Source organism: Barbus barbus, assembly GCF_936440315.1.
Source record: "Barbus barbus genome assembly, chromosome: 14".
In the NCBI taxonomy this organism is placed as follows: domain Eukaryota; kingdom Metazoa; phylum Chordata; class Actinopteri; order Cypriniformes; family Cyprinidae; genus Barbus; species Barbus barbus.
This window is the reverse complement of record NC_136742.1, coordinates 6,255,551-6,274,708: the sequence shown is the minus strand read 5'-3', so window position 1 is coordinate 6,274,708 and position 19,158 is coordinate 6,255,551. Positions and strand designations below refer to the sequence as shown.

General features: G+C 37.2%; 1 protein-coding gene across 1 annotated transcript in view; it reads left to right on the top strand.

The window, feature by feature from the left end:
- Positions 1-1,313: 1,313 nt before the first annotated feature.
- Positions 1,314-19,158, top strand: part of LOC306880252 (neurexin-3b) — a gene marked incomplete at its 5' end in the record, with an annotated part of 335,517 nt that continues 317,672 nt past the window's right edge. Inside the window, 3 exons of the mRNA XM_079433664.1 lie at positions 1,314-2,010; positions 8,152-8,169; positions 12,242-12,271. Of these exons, the coding sequence (XP_079289790.1) occupies positions 1,314-2,010; positions 8,152-8,169; positions 12,242-12,271 (745 nt within the window). The remainder of the gene's footprint in view (positions 2,011-8,151; positions 8,170-12,241; positions 12,272-19,158) is intronic.

Sequence of the window (19,158 nt, the reverse complement as noted above, 5' to 3'; positions counted from 1 at the left end):
CGCTGTGGAACAGCTACGATTGGGGAGGCTTTTGTCTCTGGGGGCTCCACGCCAAAGCAACAGCCAGGGCAGGGAGGGATGGAATTCTACACACACGTACAGTATCTCTCTGTCAGACATCTGTCAACTGACCGTGTGTGTTGTAAGTACTTAGGTGTCGTAAATATCAAATATTTGACAGTGGCCTTTGTGACTACTTGTTTTTGCCAAAATGCAAATGCAGCTTTATTTTGGAGTAAAAGACTTTACTGTGGGCCTGTGCAAAAATATCTTTTCAACACATAGATCTTGCAATAAAGGCTTTTAAAAGTAAAGTTTGTATTTTTAAACCACTAGTGGCAACAAACATAATTGCAAAAATAATGTAACTAAACAGCTTTTCCAATCTCCACATTTGCCTTTGGCCTTTTGGTCAGGCAATAATGTGAAAAAAGACAGAAATTGCCATGTTGGGCAGCTCAAATATTTTTCAGGAGAAGTTATAACCTTTCTAAAAGGTTTATTTATAGTCCCTGAACACAAGGAGAAAGTATTAAAAAAACATCTTGGTGTAGTCTAAGGCCAAAGACCCTCAGATAGATCTCTTTGCAAAGGATCCCTAACTAAAATATAATTATATATTTTATGCATAATTGCCATGAAAAAAAAGTGTAATATGTGTGAAAACGTGAGAAAAAAGTTTGATATTATGAAGACTTACATATATTGTTTCACAAAACAATATGCCATTCTTTTCAAAAATGGCCAGTTGAATAAATTATTCATATTCACTCATGATTTCTAATAATAATAGTACTATAAAATGATACTGTCAATGATTGTGTAAATATATTACATCAAATCCTGACAAATATATTTGTGTTATTTTTTACTTTGTATATGTATTGTATAATGAACCTAATGAAAATGTATGTCTTTTTTTCTTTATCTTCACAGATCAGGCAAAAGAAGGACCAATGTGGCCATTAACATGTGTCGATATAATAGAATCAGAACCAATATGGAACGTCTCTGTTTTAATCCTGAAAGTCGACTCAAGGGGACATCATCATTAAAGCCTATCTAGCTAGCAGAAGCTGACCAGTTGTTAACTTCTTATCTCAAGGCTATTCAGTCTATTAGGAATTCAACCCGGTACCCCTAACAGGATTTAGGATAGCATGTGTCAAGAACCTCAGTGGCCTCACCTTCTTCACTCATATGTTTATCATCTAAATGATTTGATGTTTCTGCAATGATCTTCACATCATTTGCCAGAAAATAAAACATTTTATTTTGTTCAGTGCACTCTTGTAGCATAACCACTGGTTACCATGCCTCCCATTTGCCGGCCCCATTGTGTACTATTACTGCTCAGCACCTTCCTGAGTCTTGGTTTGGGCCTGGAGTTCACAGGCTCAGAGGGTCAGTGGGCACGCTATCTACGCTGGGATGCCAGCACAAGAAGTGACCTCAACTTTCAGTTCAAAACAGCTATATCAGAAGGTCTGGTTCTCTACTTTGATGATGGAGGATATTGTGACTTCCTGCTCCTGAGCATTGAGGCAGGCAAGCTGAAGTTACGTTTTAGCGTGGACTGTGCAGAAACCACTATAACCTCCGACAAGATGGTAAATGACAGTCGCTGGCACTTTGCCACCATCAGCAGGCACAACTTGCGAACCGTGTTGGCACTGGACGGAGAGTCCAAGGTGGATGAGGTGAGACCGCAAAGGCAGTTCATGAAGATTGTCAGTGACCTGTATCTTGGAGGCGTGCCTCAAGACATTCGGACATCTGCCCTAACACTACCAGCGGCTAAGGAGATGCCACCATTCAAGGGGATTATTACAGACCTGGGTTACGGGAATCAGGTTCCAACACGCCTAGGGAGCCAAAAGGTTCGGTTAGAGATGGAAGGCTTGTGTACGGAGAATCCCTGTGAAAATGGAGGCAGTTGCAGCATGGCTGACGGTGAACCTTACTGTGACTGCTCCAAAACAGGATATGTAGGTCGTTACTGCAATGAAGGTAAGAATGTTTACCTTTGATTTTGAAAACGTATCAGGTCAATAGTTTGATGTAATTTTATTTTAGTAATCTATTTTTAAGAAAACATAGGCGAAAGCTTCTCAAAAAAAATAAAAAAATCTTGCGTCAACATTAAATCAAAACTGACCCTATTTACTTTCCTGTTACACATTCATGGTACATTTATTAAAGTAAATTGATCAGGATATGCTTACTGAAAAACAAGTTGAAAAATGTTAAGCAGACATTTTTGCAGTTTTTTTTTTTCTGCTTTAACGTCAAGTTTGACTGAAAATATGTTGCATTACTAAAGTACTGTAAAATGGGTCTTGAATACTGTCATGTTGATTCCTGTTTCAAATACTGTTTAATGTTATTCACCCCACCTCATACACCTCCAAACAAATGTGCATAAATTAAAATTTATAATTCATCTTATTAATTTGTGAAATTATCACATTGAAACTAGGCAACATTACTGATTGTACACAAGCTAAGCATAACCTTTTTCAATTAATGATGATATGCAGTGGCCCCATAAAGTATTTAGACACTTGTGTCATACTTAAGAATGTGTGTACTATTTGCATGAATAAAACATATGATATTTATTTTACATCAAGATAGCATACATTTTCAAGTGAAGCAAACAAATAAATAAATACAAAAGTTGCTACCTGTTTGGATACCTTTGACCACTTGCAGGGGTACTGACAATATACACTAAATAGCCCTGCGATACCAACTTGCTACGTTTTCAAGTTATTTGAAGATGCCAGTTGTTCTAATGCAATTGCATACATGCATTTTAAAGTGTGGTTTAAGTGTCTAAATATAAGGCCACTAATGCAATTTTATGTCAACCTAGAAAACATTTAATAATGATGATGTTTTGATTTTCAGTAATTACTTTGCTCATTGTATCACTCAAGGAATAATGATTGAGTGACAGTTTTCAGCAATGTGTGCCTTGATATGTTACAGATATCGTTTTCACTTCAAACCTTTTGCAAGGACATCCATATTTTTTGTTTTTGTTTTATATAGTCATTGTTATAGGTTAAATTATACTTTTTTCATCAAATATCCAGATCCTGCACGTTACAGACAAGTGAAGGTACACTGCAATTTCAAGAGTTGAACCCTTTGAACTGAAATTTTGATCTCTATTATTTAGAACAGAATATGTCTTGATTCTAAATGGTCAAGTTTCTTTTTTCAACTGTACTTCAGTCTTAAGACCTATTTGGGATTACTCTCACTGTAGACTCACCAGCAGGTATTAGAATAAGTCTCAAAACTGATTATACTTTCCAAATGCACACTGAATTGCCAAGAGACTTTGTTGCTGTGGTTATGAGAGATTACTCTTTTCGTGTTGTGCCCTGTGCATAGTCTATAATTCCACAAGCATCTCAATTTATTCAGGGAATGAATTTAAAGGCATCCAGTCAGGTAGGGAATCAGTGGACCCAGACCTGAATGCCTGACTTATTGCATTTCGTGATCAAAGCCATGCCCTTTAAACTGAGGCGCAGGGCTGGTGTGATCAGGGCTCCTTTATAAAGATTAAGAGATTGTCCTCGGTAGCGACAGGAGATCAAGCTGTATGATCAGATCATGTTTCTGTGTCTCTGGCCTTCTGGCAATCAGTAGGCCTAAAAAAGTGTCCTTAATGAGGAGCCAGTCAGCAGCTGCTCAAGGGAAAACTGATGTGATAAATGTGAAGCTAGTGGACCTCTAATCTCAGAGCAGGGGGTTTTGCTCAGCCTGTTCTGCGCTTTGACTACAGGCAGGGCTGTCAGGGCCATCACGGCCTGTCTTGGCTTCATCAGGCCCAAGTCGTGTCCACAGATTAATGGATGTGTCTGATAACGGATTGCACCACTGAGCTGAGGGAGCGTTCCGTAATTAGGGGCGGAACGAAAGAGAAATTGCTAGTTCGCTGTGGGCGATGGGGGCAAATGATAGGCTTAAACTTGGACTGACATGCTCACAGCATGGCTACATTTATACTCATTTACAGAGAATACAAAAAATAGCGCCCAATGATAGCATTTATTTGTGCATGCTATCTGTAGCACTAAAGAAATTATGCAAATCTGCTAAATCTACAAATATGGCCAAAAAGCTGTGCTGAATTCGATGTGTATTCTGCATATCTGCAATTCCCTAGTTTGCAAGTCGGTTTTATGTGTTAGGTTGGGAAAGATTTAGCAGACTATTGCGATCTGAAATGTGTTTGACTACACCAGGATTTGTGTAATATAAAGCTCTTTTCCAAAATTCAATCAAAAAGATTAAAACAAGACAGTTTTGAGACGTAGTGAATATGACACTATGGTGGGGTTTCAGAAATAAAGTGCCCATAGTTGAAGAAATAGAATAAGGCAAGTTTGTACTAAAAATGTGCATGGCTTAATGTAGATAATCATGACGCAATGCTCAGCACATGTAGTGAATTATTAAACTTGCAGACTGAAACTGGACCCAAACCACTTCCAATGGTCTGCCTAACTGTTTACTGAATTAATCTTTTAGTGTTGTTGCAATTTAAAAGCACAGTATGTACCAAATGTGAGTTCAGAAAGTGTTTCATGTTTGCCCTTGGTAATCTGTGCAACCTGCCATTGTTTTAAGTGTAAACAGACACAGCAACAGGCTTGCAAAGACCCTCAGAGCATGCAGATGGCACAGGAAGGCAGACCGCATACCTCAGTGTGTATGAAAGCGCTAGACGGGCCACACCACCCTAGCAGGAGCACAACTGTCAGTGTTATCATGTGGAAATCTGTCTTAAAGTGCAGTTTAGCAATAAAAACAATATGCGTTTAGCTGTAAACCACATGTTCAGTTTCCCCTGATGATGTGGCTCAGAGGGTATCGTTGGCAAACTGTGCCACATCATTTAGTTATTGAGATCACAGCAACCAGATAACACACATAGACACACACTTTACTCTGAATTCCAGCTACTAAACATTAAATCCTGTGATGTTTCTGTGCTTGTCGCATCCATTAGTTTCCGACTGTTTAATCTGTTAGTTTATTTGCGAATCGCTGCATTATAAAGAAGTGTAGTCACTCGATGCTTTGATTATTAAGAAACTCAATGAAAATTATTAAGAAACTCAATCCTGTGATTAGTTGCACCTTATTTTCTTCACTTACGAACTACACGTTTTTAACCTTGCCTTTTACAAGATAAAAAGCAATTAATGCTCAACAGCATGCAAAATAATGTCAAAACAATCGCTATGGGCTTAGCTGTGAGGATTAATAAATATACATGGAAATACGACAGTTACTATAATCTTACTACAAAAGTAGGTCAATAAAAAAAAGGGGAAAATGACTTGCAACCTCATTCAGGCGCAGTGGGCATTTGTGTCTCTTGACCCAACGCGGGCAAATGTTGGGATTTTAGTTTTTGGGATGAAAAATAGAGCAAAGGATTAAAGCTGAGCAGCATGTCATCAGCATATGGTCACGTGAGGGCAATAAACCCTATTTCTCTCTCTCCCAACGCTTCAAGTAACCAGTCAAAGTGACACTGTCTGGAAATCCGCTTCTGCTCTCTTTTATTTAACGTTGGAGGTACGGGTATTGTTTTAGAGGCAGCCATTTTGTTGACAAAGGAGGCAGTGTTGTAGTCGAGGTCAGCTTATTTAAGTCCAGTTCATGTCAAAACTGAGACCAGAAGAGTGTTAAGTGTGTGTTGAGACAGAGAAACAATTCAGACAGTGTAAATATGCTTTTCTGTGGGGTGAATGAAGCCTGGTTTCGTATGAGTGTCACACGGACTTTTGCAGCACACACAAAGTGCTCTAATCCAGAGACATAATAGATCAGAGCGGATCATATGCACGAGGCACAGACCACAAAATATGTCAGCAGTGTTATAGTACTCAAGAACCCAAGTCCAAGTTAAGGCATAGTCTAAATGGTCCATGGCAAGACCAGGACCATGAAAATATGGTCTTGTACTTGGACTCGAGCATTACAAAACTTTAAATGGAGGGAAATCATGGGTTTCTTCAGGTTTAAGAGGAATAAATGACATGAGAAGTCCAGCATACATCACCAGAGAGAGATTTGATACATTTTCATTTCATGCAGACTTGAAAAGTGTATGGAAAGTGTTTGGTGTGATTTATCTACCCATAATAGTGGGTAGCCATCATTAAGTATTTAGCTGAAATCAAGGTGGTTTCTACAGTCCTGTAGGAGACCATTGCTTAACAATCTCTGAGTTTTGAAAGGTTTTCGTTAGCATTAAATCCTCTCCAAGGAATCTCTAAGAAAGTTTCTTGAAAGAGAACATTATTCAGATTTTTAATTGAACCTGAACCTGACAGTTGTGCTCCATACTGGTCCAGTCTGGTCATTGCTTGTTTGGTGCTGCTCTAGCTAAAAACAAGTAAAGGCATGTTATTCACCTGCAAAAAATGCTGGTCAATCAGTATTATATTTCTGGTAAAGCTGGGTGAGCAAGGAATACTTGTGGTACAGTTTGTTGGGGGACACCAACACCCAGAATCCTGAACACAGCATATTCCGATGACCAGCAGTGCAGATTGATTCAGCTTTACAATAAACATAGACATGAAACATCAGACTGTCTCTGTCAATTGAATTAACCAAAAGTGCTGTAAGCTAAGAAACCCAGCAAATCCTAAAAGCCTGAAAAGTGTCCCCTAAAAGCCTTTTGTTAAATGTAATAAGACAGGTAGACCAGCTGTTATTGAATAAATAAACTGATCATCCTCTGGTTCCAACCCTGAAAAGACGACAGGAAAGAGATTCTAACTGTCAAATGTCTGATTTTGTGTGGCCTTCAGAAAATCTAGGTGATACATTTCCAGCCTGTAAGGAAGGAGGCCTGGGTTTGCCTTTTGAGATGTTGGGAATCATAAAAGATTTCTGTCCTCTTATGGTAAAGCCATAAGTCTTTGATTGCTTAGTGTGACATGTTCAACAATGGCTGATTATTCACCCCTATGATGAACTGCGTCTGATAAAGCAGGGAGAGACATGTAAGTTAAAAACAGTTTATGCTAACTTGTGCGACATTTAGCTCAGCTGGTAGCACATGCTGCTCGTAACACCAAATTCATAGGTTAAATTCCCATGGGATATATATATCTGCTAGAATAATAAAGCATTAAATGCACTTTGGAGAAAGTTTGGCAGGACAAAAACCTGCCAAATGCATAATATATATATATATAAAAAAAGTAATTTAGTAGGTTGTGGTTTTATTCCCAGAAAACAAACTTATCAAAAAGCCTCTGTGATTACAAAATTCATAAATTTATCATGCATAATAAAAAAAAAATCCAACATGTGTATATAGATGACCTTAGTCCAAAGTTTCTCGGACCATCAGCATATACTTTGCTTTTATCTGCAGCTTTTTAGATATGCTATAGGCTCCTTGAGATTAGCCTTGAGATTGAAGTTTTTTCTTTGATTTAAATTGGTTCGTCAAATTGAATTTAATTTTTCAGGTGATTCATGAAAGCTTTACAAACTGAAAGGCCTGTTTTTTTTACAGTATGTTGTTATTTGGTTGAACTTTGCTGATCTCTTGCAATCAGTGTGCATTCATTTAAACAGGTTTATTCAGAAACAAAAACCGCTCTGGAGGGTTCACTTGGATAGCTATGCATGAGTCTTCAGTGAGAGTAATTCTCTGTGTCCACGCTGTGTCCAGAAATCCACAAACCTCACAACCTCGTAAATCCACATGGTCCACATCGGACAGCTGGCTTAGTAACCTGCTTGGATTTATGGCCTCATCCAGAGTATGTGAGGAACGCTGTGGCATTCCGAACACTACAGCAATATTCTCGAAGTGATGGAGTGATTTGAAGTTATAATGTCAATCTGTTTCTCTCAGAACATGGAACAGATTTTATAGACTTTTTTTCCACAGGATTTTATTTATTTATTTATTTATTAACAGGCATGCACAGGGACAGTCCTGATCCCTTGCATGACAAACCAGTATGTTTTTTTTGTTTTTTTTTTTAGCTGAAAATTAAACTTTTGCATGACAGCCTCCATGCAAAGTCAAAAGTGTGTCTAACAGTGGAACTTTCTCTGTCTTCCTTCCCATTTATGCCATCTTCTCAAAAGCTGTCAACAAAACTCCTGGTAAGTGAGTCTTAGGCTATGAAAACTCATCACATACTGTATAAACTCAAATAAAGTTCAGATACAGAGAATAAAAAAAATATTGTTCTATTCACTTAATAGTCACTTTCACACATGAAGCCATATAATTGCAAAAAACAGGACTCCAGATGCCTTGTGCACATACCCCATTTTTAAACTTATGGTTAATTCAAATGTTGTTTTCCTCTACTAATATATTGTCAGTGAGCTGTTTCAATGCATTAATGTAATAAATATTTTAAAATGTATTGCAACAATTTTTACACAGTAAACAGATTTTTCTATATTTTAATTTTATTGTTTGGATCATAAATTATTATGGACATTATCTTTTACTATGATCTTCAATTTGCCGTAAATTAAAACTTTCATGTGTGTTTAACATACAATTACACAGGTCATTTTCTCCTAGCTTAGAATTCTCCTGACAGATAATCACAGTGCTTGTTGTCGTGTTGAATTTTAGCACACTATCAGTGAACTAGCTGTGAACATAATCCTTATTTGTAGTGAAATGCTCCCACACCTCATTAAGTTGAGCTCATTAAATTATTACAAGCCAAGGCTCCGTGTCATAGAGGTGACAACACGCAGCACAAGCTACACCATGTACTCTAGAAATCCATCAGAATATTTAAAATAAATAAATAAATAACCAGTCATCTATTAATAATCATTAATACCCCTGCCTCTACTAAAAATGGGAGAGCACAATTTATTTGGAGCTGAATGCACAAGGAATTTTTGTTCCTAAATTAAGATACACATGACATTTTCGGCTCCCATAAAATGATAGAAGTAAATGCCATAGAGTAATTGCATTAGCTCATTCAGAAATTTGTGATTGACAAAGTCAGTAAACCCTCAAAGATGGGAAAATACTGGACTATACTGTCAGTGTCAAATTTCTGGCAAAGGCTGCATGTGTGAAAGCGTCAAATGACACATTCTGCTTAAATAACAATAATGTATTACTATTAGGGCTGTCAATCTCATAAGCAATCATCTTTTTTTTACATTATATATTAGTTATTAACTAATCAAATTAAATCCAATAATCACAAGCACAATAAAATGATTAAAAACTGTATGTCTTTTCTTTAAATATTTTTATTCAGCATGGATGCATTAAATTGATCAAAAGTGACAGTAAAGCATTATAAAGGGGTGGCTGATTGCGATCTCACTTTTTTATGTTAGTGTGTAATGTTGCTGTTTGAGCATAAACAATATCTGCAAAGTTACGACGCTGAAAGTTTAAAAATTCTGTCAGTTTAATGCCTACAAAAACGACTGGTAAGGGACTACAACAAGTTACTTTCCGGGTCTGATACGTCACGAACCCAGATAAACCCCGCCCCCGGGAACATGCAGCAAAGGGGGCGAGGCCATGCTGCGCTGCTTTAGAGAAGAGTAAGAGAAAGCTAGGGGTGCACGAAAAAATCTATTCATACGTATATGAATCGCGATTCTGTTCTATTCCTCACGTCCCCCTGCTCTGCACACGCTCTGCATCTCTCTCTCTCTCTCATTCAGATCATCAGCTCAGCTCCAACAAACTGTTCCATTTATACACTTATTTTCACATAGCTATGAGAAGCGTGGGCGGTTGCTGTGCTGTATTAAAGCTTTAATTGGGATAAAACCGTATATTAAAAGCTAAAAGAAGCAGTAGCACTTACAAATAACAGTGTATCTAAAAGTATGAACCAACAACAAACAAAAAAAAAACATACCATTAAAAGCTGTGCTTGCACAGGTTCTGCGCGATCCTCTTCACTAATATCCTCTGCGTCTCATTCGGGCTCAAATTGATAAGCGATATAGACGATGTCATTGTTTACATTTACAACCGTTGCACATGCTGCTGAGCTGAGGGGTGGGACGTTCAGACGCGCAGTAGAGGTGGTTTAGCCAATCACAACACACTGGACCAGCTGACCAATCTGAGCCCATCGCTCATTTCTGAGGGAGGCGCTTCATAAAACCAGGAAATAATCGGGGCGTTTATCAGAGAAGGGACAGAGAGGTGTGGAATAAAGGTAAATTATGTGAAAAATAATGAGTTTAAAAAAAAAACGAAGCATGAAGACATGTTTGACTGCACCCCATAAACACAATCAAGCCTACAAAAAACAATCAGCCACCCCTTTAAATTTCAGTTCAATAGAACGCTGTTCATTCATCAAATAATTCAAAAAAATTTAATAAAATAAAAAAATCTAAGTTTCTACAAAAATATGAAACCGCACAACATTGATAATGTTTTTTTTTAACATTGATAATAATAAGAAATGTTACTTAGAGCAAAGAATAAACATATTAGAATGACCGGTAACACTTTAGAATAGGGAACACTTATTCACTATTAACTACGACTAGTTCCTAATTTGCTGCTTATTAATACATTGTAAAGTAGTTGTTAAATTTAGGTATTGGGTAGGATTAGGGATGTAGAATAAGGTCATGTAGAATAAGGCATTAATATGTGCTTAATTAGTACTAATAAATGGCTAATATTCTAGAAATATGCATGCTAATAAGCAACTAGTTAAGAGACCCTACAATAAAGTGTTATCAAATGATCTATGAAGGATCCATGTGACACTGAAGACTGGAGTAATGGCTGCTAAAAATTCAGCTTCACCATTACTCAAAATAAACTACATTTGAAAATATATTCAAATAGAAAACAATTGTTTTAAATTCTTAATATTTTACAATATTAGGGTACACCAGAAAAAGGCACACCAGAAAAAAAAAATATACGTTTGTATTGAACATTATAGAGCAACAGATTTTGTGTGACAATAAATAATTCAAGTTGTTTATTTTGTTTAAAAATCGAATAAATTTATGAGGTGGCAAGGGGTGTGTGGGGTAAAAGGCACACGTTATTGATACAAATACTTCAGCTAAAATATTTTTTTTAAATTTTTTTTAAGTAATATCAATACTTGTTCAAAACAATCAAAGTTTGTACTGTTTTCTGCTTATTTTGAAAAATAAAATTTTTGTTCAATAAATATACTCTCATTAAATGTTAATATAAAAATTATATTTTGTAAATACAGAAACAAAATAATTTTAATAAGTAAAGATTCTAAAAACATTGAAGGAGATCCAATAATAATTGAATATATATTTACAGTAGTAACAACAAATTATATTTTATTAAATGGTATAATTAGTATAATGTTTTTAAATATGATGGTTTCATTCAAAACATGGGGATTATCTCTAATATGGACACCCAACATAATATATAATATTTACCATCTGAATCTTACCATGTCAACAAATGGAAAAGTCAGCCGTCTATTAATTATCATGTTAATTACTGTGCCTTTTAGCCCCAACAGCAGGGGAACCCAAATACCATACTTTTACATATTCTTTCGTTATTTAAAAACTGTTGCTTTAATTATATTAAAAAAAAGAAAATTGTTAAGAAGTCCTTGTCTCAAAATATATGCAATACTTTTAGCGATTCTAATTTGCTACTTAAATCTACAAAATTTAAAAAAACATAAAATATTAGATTAAGAAAGCACAGAATCAACTTTGCGCACGATCGCGTCAAGGATCAGACAAATATACATGTGCTTCTTGAAAAGCAGATGTTTTGGAAAGTTCTATGCCACATTTTTGTTCCAACTAGTGGTTTAGATGAAAATAATATCAAAGGTGCCTTTTACCCTGGGGCACCTTTAGCCCTGTTGTACCCTACTGTTTTACTGTGGTTTTTTATCCATATATACTATAAAGCCACCAAATAAAGATCATTTACTGACATGCTGTCACAAAATTTAAATTCAATTGTAAAATAATTGACAGCCCTAATTAATGTTAGCACATTTGTCCTGGATTAGGGAGGTAGAACTCTTTTCTGCATGAGAAGCTTTTTTTATTGCAGAAAGCTTCAGCTTTAGTGTGATAGCCATGGTTTGTCTGTGAGCAAACCATGAGTGGTCACAATACCTGAACAGTATTGGTATTGGTGTTCTCAAGTTTTCTCTCTTTCTCTATCACTCTCGTTTTCTTTCCCAAGGGTTCGCGCATATGGTGAAGTCTCCTCAAGGTATGCTCAGTCTCAATTCTCTCAGTGCTCATTTTCCAATGTGTTTACATTGTTGTTGCGTCTGCACTTGCACGTGCTCACAGCTCCCTGCACTGCATCCTGCTTTATGACTGGCTCTGCCCTCGTGACACTGCATGATTATTGTCCTCTTGCTGAATTATGTAATTTCTTTCTGTGATACTGCGGTGAACTGTCAGGTTAGGAGTGCTGTTTTCTCAAGGTTGACTCTCTCTGTGATGCCATAGCGAGTTACATTCTCTTTTATGTGTTTGGCTGTTGCAGTGCTAACTGACCCGTAATGTATGATCACCAATCTTCCCTCTATATTACTTATCATTCATAGACTGGCAGAATTACTATGCAGCTGTAAATAATATATCCATGAGCTAAACGGAATAGCTCTTTGAATGATCAATGCTGAATGGAAGCAACAGGGCATGTTAATGTAATTATTCCTTTTAAACAGGTTTTGCTTTTTAAGTGTGTGCTGTATGAATGATCTGCCATGATGATTTTGTCCCGAATTCTGGGCTTCTGCCAACTTTTCTTATATTTCTACAATTTTATCGGTGCATTGAGCTTATGAGTTAGCAATCTACACTAAGATGGTACAGAATATGATCTAACAAAATAAAAACTCATTTAAGCTTTTAAATAGTGAAAAGAAATTCAGAAAATATTGTCAACGTATGAAGGTCAAACATTTTAAAAGCAGCTCTACAGAAGATAATAGTGTCAGTGCAGTCAAATTGATAATATTACTAAATATTTCGTGATTAGCTAGTGTTTGATTAGGGTTTGAGCTAAACTCTACAGGACAGTGGCACTCCAGGACTGACGCTGCATAATTTGATGTCTAAATTTCATGTCTGGTTCATTTAAATAGCTACATGTTTTATAATAGGTTGTCTAGTTTATCTTATAGTTAAGATATTTTATTGCCACTTACTAATTAAGGTCACTTTGCACAGAAATGTACAATTGTCATGGCTGAAATTGGTTCTCAGTGGAGATGGACATCCTTAATTCAAAAGCTCATGTCCTGACATGAAAACCTCTGAACTGGACATAGGTTAGTCCTTATGGAGGAAGATTCAGCTGAATATATGAACCAACATATCCCTGTCTACCAGACGAGAAATACGAAATTGTGCCAAACTCTGTCCCTGAGCATCTATTAGTTTGAGAAACACTAACACACTTTTCCCCCACCTCAATTCAAGTGATATGGATGGGGTAGCAGTTAAATCGTTATTCTGTAGTACAAGGAATTAAGAAAAATCAAGTCAGATACTTGCTCATATTATCCAGTGCATGCACATCTGTCTTGAATGTGTGTGTGTGCACAATAACTCCTACAATTTACTGTCCCTGTCTCTTTTTTTCCCACTGTCCTTCTTGTTGACATCTCCCTTCCTGTTTGTCTCTGTGGAAACTTCTGAACCCCTATGTAGGCAGAAACAAAGGTATTGCATGCTTTCCTTATTATCTCAGTAAGCCTCATTAGCAATTTATTTTTCTAATTTTAAGGATGTTTTAGATATTTTACTTGGAAACAAGGAAAAAAAATGCTGATCAAGAAACCATTTTTTGTGGTCAAAAAGGATGAATCGGCTAATTCACAGTGAGATGGCGATGTCTGGAGGGGGTGATTTATTTAAATAATACTTTCGATTTCTGAGGCATATAATGTTGCAGTGTTGCTGAGTGTGTTAACAGACTGGATTTTGAAGATGTTAGGTATATAATTCAATTGTTTTGGGCTGAGTCATTGACTCCTGGGACAGGTCGAGTGTATTACAACACCACCACATATTTATGCTTTAAAACTAGAGATGCTGAGACAGAACTTTTCATATAAACTGACCTGTTGGATCTCTTCCCTGTCATTTCTAACTTTTTATTCACTTTTATCTGTTAAAAAGTGAACAATTCAGAGTTGTGAATCGTGATCTTGTAGTTTGTGCAAACAAACAAACATAAACTCATTTAATCAATCAAAATTATTTTGCTAAAACTGAAGCAAATGTTTTTTGAATTGTGCTTTTAATGTAACCAAAATACTAGAAAATGCTGGAAGTTCTGATGCCCTGTATACATAAACGGATAGCTATTCTAAAGTAATAGATTGTCAAATGCATTTAAAATAGCACCAAAGAAAATGCAAAGTGCATCTAGGTGCAGCTTTGAGTTAATTGGCTTGTCAGCATTCTGAGATGACGTGACTTTGACGCTTCAAGTGCAGACGGCTTGAAGTTGTTTTGACACCACATTAGAAACATTTCCTGTCCTCTCTATACACATCCTATCAATACAAATGGTAAAGAAGCCAAAACATTTACGTAAATCAACAAACTATACTGTGCTAGCAACCCCACACATAGCAGATAATGGAAGAGACAGCTAATCGCAACAGTTTTCTTTCATGTACTGGAGGAGGAAAATGAAATCAGCACTTCACCAACTACTTATGTTTTAGTGAGACGAGAAGACGTTATTAGCTTAGACTAATGGCTGAGGATCAGTGTGCTGGTGCTGAGGATGATAAAATTACTGGTGGCTGAAGGTCATCCAAACGGCTTCTGCTCAGAGCTAATCTAGAGCCTGCACAAGACAAGACTAGAGTCTGAAGTGACTGGGGCTGGGTGGGTTAGCTGGCTACTGCAGTGTGAGAGATTTGCTATGTGACTAGCCGTCTTTGAGGAGTGATTAGAAGAGTCAGGAGAAGTTCAGCTCTGGTTTAGATAATCTCTGCTTGGAGCGTTAGAGTTTCACTCTTCGGCCCCAGTCCTTAGCTCTCACTCTTACTAATTATCCCCTCAAAGATTCTGCCTCTGAACAAAGACTCCATCTCACATTTTCTCCCTCTCTTTTTCTTTGTGCATTTTATTGCTCTAGATTTCTGGGTGGATTCATCCAAAAATCCCCATCTCTTTAGATTGGGATTCATTAGATGCATGCACATGCACACATCAAACCATATGTTCCAAAAGATAACAGACCATCTGAATCACCTTCTAATAAATTAGTATAACGTAGCAAATAGTATGCAGTTTTCACTGTATAGTACTACTACAGTAAATGATACACAGTGTGTATACAATGTACTGTATAGTAAACAAAATACAGTTATTTATTTTATAGGGATGTTGAATGCTTGAATCTGATTGTTAATAAATGTTCTAAGTCAGAGTTCCCCAACCACCGGGTCGCAACCCACTACCTGGCCGTGGAAGAATTGCTACTGGGTCGCAAGAACGTTCTGGGAAAAAATTGTATAATTATGACAGTCTGTTATTTATTACGTTAATTATTGTTCTAATTATTCTGTATTTTCAATGTATGCGATTGATATAGAATAGCAATTTGACGATTTCATGTTAAATAAGTAAATGAAAGATTGCTCTGATCTGTCACATATTAGGGGTTAAACTGATCTCAGTTTATCCATGATACGTACGGACGAGACATTTCTGTTCGGCACGCATGTGATATGCAGATTAATTTGCCAATTTTCACGTTCAATCAAATTTAAACCACAAGAAGAAGAAATGAAAGAGAACTCAATTCGTTACTCATGCTCTGTTCTTTCACACAATCAAAGCGCGCACAAGCATAGAGACGCGTTTCAGACAGCGTGGAAAAACCAGGTTGTGTACACATACACATAAAATTAGCATAAAATACATAAAATAATGTCAAAAACCCATTGTCATTCTCTGTGCTTTAAATATTTTTTTCTTGCTTTTCCGAAAAAAATTATCCGATCTGTGACTAAAAAAAACACAATATAATGCATTGAACCACTACATAATGCTATTATAATATAATAGCCAAATATATATATATATATATATATATATCCCTCCCTCCCCAGCCGGTCCAGAATATTTTTCAAACGTAACCGGTCCATAGTGTAAAAAAGGTTTGAGACCACTGTTCCAAGGTGTACAGTTATTTTTCAGGAAATGCACAGCTAAGTTAGTACCAGACAGACCTTGAGTGCATTCCATATCACTTCACAAATTATTTGTTATTTTAAAGGTGGTTACAGCCTACAACAGCAAAAGAATTTGTAGTATGTAATAATTTTGTCTGTGCTCTTATATGGGGTGTAGTAAGCCATTATGTTCTTCCATATGTTAATTTTCTTTCAGCGATGACTTTTGGCCCTGTGGACATCAACTAAATTAATCTCTGTCTCATTGCTCTAGTGTGCGTCAGTGCTTATGTAACATGGCTAGCACTATTCAGACACACAATATGCCTTTAGCAACCTGTAACACTACAGACACTCATAAACCACAAAAATGTGCATTTGTGGTCTATTCACTTATATATGGAATATTTAATTGCAGTATTTTATGTCAGCCTTAGTTGGTGGGGTCGTTTTGTGTTTAGTTTGTGTTATATTTGTAGTTCTAGTTCAGTTGCATCTAGTCACATGGCAACACGTCAAGCTTTAGGAATTAAGTAATCTTCCCTGGTTTGTACACACTTTCTCACTTTTATGATTGTCTTTTGGCAGTCTTTATCCCTGTTTGGGTGGCAAACTAATAGATAGACTTAGATTTCTCATCATAAACAGGTCAGAACTGACCAAATGGAGAGGTATCAGATGTGACTGTGGGCTTTGTGATGCACAAATCATGATCTTCTGATCTACACCGACATCCAGACAAATAACTAAAAACTACAAAGATTCCAGTCTCATTTACAATTCAGTGCATGAAACTACAGATGTCCTCTGTTAATAATAGTAACACAGATGTAATTAAAAAAACTATTCCCTCTGAATAGTTCTTTTGGCATCAGTACCTTCCTACTTCACTTTTGGTTCCCCATCCTTTCTCTCTTGAACACTCATTTTTCAGTCTCACTCCTCTCTTGTTCCTCATCTCATCTCATCCCCATGCTCTGCTCAGTCACTGTCTTGTCCAGCACTAGGATTTCGCCAGTTATTGATTTCTCGTTCACTCAGCTAATGCACTTTCTCCCTTTCTTTTTCTCATGAACATCTTTTCAACATCACTCAATTATCAGTTGAAATGTACTTTTCCTCCTTTTACTCTCTTCCATGTCTTTTTTTTTTATCTTGGTACATTTGTTTTCTCAATATGACTTCATTAGACAAAAATCTAAGTTTTAAGGCTTTTAGACAGTTTGCCATCTTTGAAGCCATTCTAGGCTTCTTTTAGCAAATAAACAATTAAAATGTACAGTCTTTATTTTCCTTGGAATACAGATCAAAATAATTAATTATTCATTCATCTGGTTTTTATGGACATGTTCAAATAGTTGTCCAATGTTGTCTAAAATGAGAATTCCCTTCCCCTTGATACCACCTGTCACTGACTAGCAAGTAAAAAAATCATGGTTAGTATCCAGTAGTCCTCCAGCTTATCACTTTTGGGGCGGAAAATGGGCCTTTAAGAGCTTTCAGCACTAGAGCCAGCTCACATGTATGCAGAATAGAAGGACGCAGAGGATGTAACCTCTTAGCACTCCCTTTTTGCCAGATAATTCCCCTTGCCTTAGAGAACAGATCTCTTCTCAGCAGGATGGTCCAGAGACCTGCAGACAGTAGCTCCACGATCTCCTAAAACCATAGCTGGCTGGGCCATTCCGGTGCTATCACAGATGTATCTCTGTCTCCACTGGTGGGAATACATATTTGCCTGTCCATTTACCTTTGCATGTCTAAAACTGGGGGTGCTAGACGCCTTCCAAGCACTGGACCAGTCTTTTCCTTCAGAAGCTGCCAAAGACATGGCATCATCACCATTGTCTGAACCACAGAACCTGACCAAACTGCGGACTTCAGCAGAGGGATAGATGATGTGGTGTGGATGTGGATCAGTTGAGGATACAGGGTTGGGAGAGTGAGAGGCCAACACATTCTCACTCCCAAATCGTCACATATTGGCACTTGGTCAGAACCCTTTGGTGTCACTTTTTGACACACAGGGTACCCCTTTATCATAATTTGTTGACGTGCAGGTACCTCCATTGCTTTAAATAAGAAACCCTTGGCGTCAATGCCGACGCGAAAGACACTGAGAATTTTATCGTCATGATTAAATTATATAATCGGTAATATTGCCATTATTGCAGATATGTTGGGATGTGATTTTTCAATGTAAACCATCACAACATTTTTATTTATATTACACTATTTACACATTTATGAGCACGTAACCCAACCCCTGCCCCTAAACCTACTATTTGTCAATAAAACACAAGATGTAACAGGTAGATACAACTACAGTCATATTGTCAGATTTTTGTCCCCGTGTCTTGTTTCCACCTGTTCCCAGTTTTCCACGTCCTTATTTGGTTAGTTTCCTGTTCCTGTCCTCATTGTGTTAATTTGTATCCAGCTGTGTTTTATTAATTATCTCGTTTTCCCTTTGCATTTAAGCCCTGTGTTTCCCTGTGTCTAGCGTCCACCGTTATACGTCATGTGCTCCATATGTGACTCCTTTATACCCCGTGTTAGATGAATAAATATTGTTCTAGTGAATTCTCCTGCGTCTCCACATTCCTTGCTCATCGTTCCTTGCTCATCACAATGTTAGTCGTGACAGAACAGTGGACCCAAACTGAAAGTCAGCAGCGCCTTTTTCCTCCGTTTTTTGTTTCAGTTTTGCTAAGTCTTTTTGTTTTCCTGTTTTTTCCCATGACATGGAGGCCGCCGCACGTTTCGCCGCCCTAGCCTGTCAAGATGTCCCTTTCTTTGATTATGCCAGGGCATTCTGTGGGCTCGCCGCAGCGACGTCATTGGAGGACGCCACCATCAATTCGCTGTTCAGGTAAACTATCATCGCCCCGTGAACCTCCCAGACACCACTGGACTAAGTTGGAGGGAAGGTGTTTTCCAGTGTCTG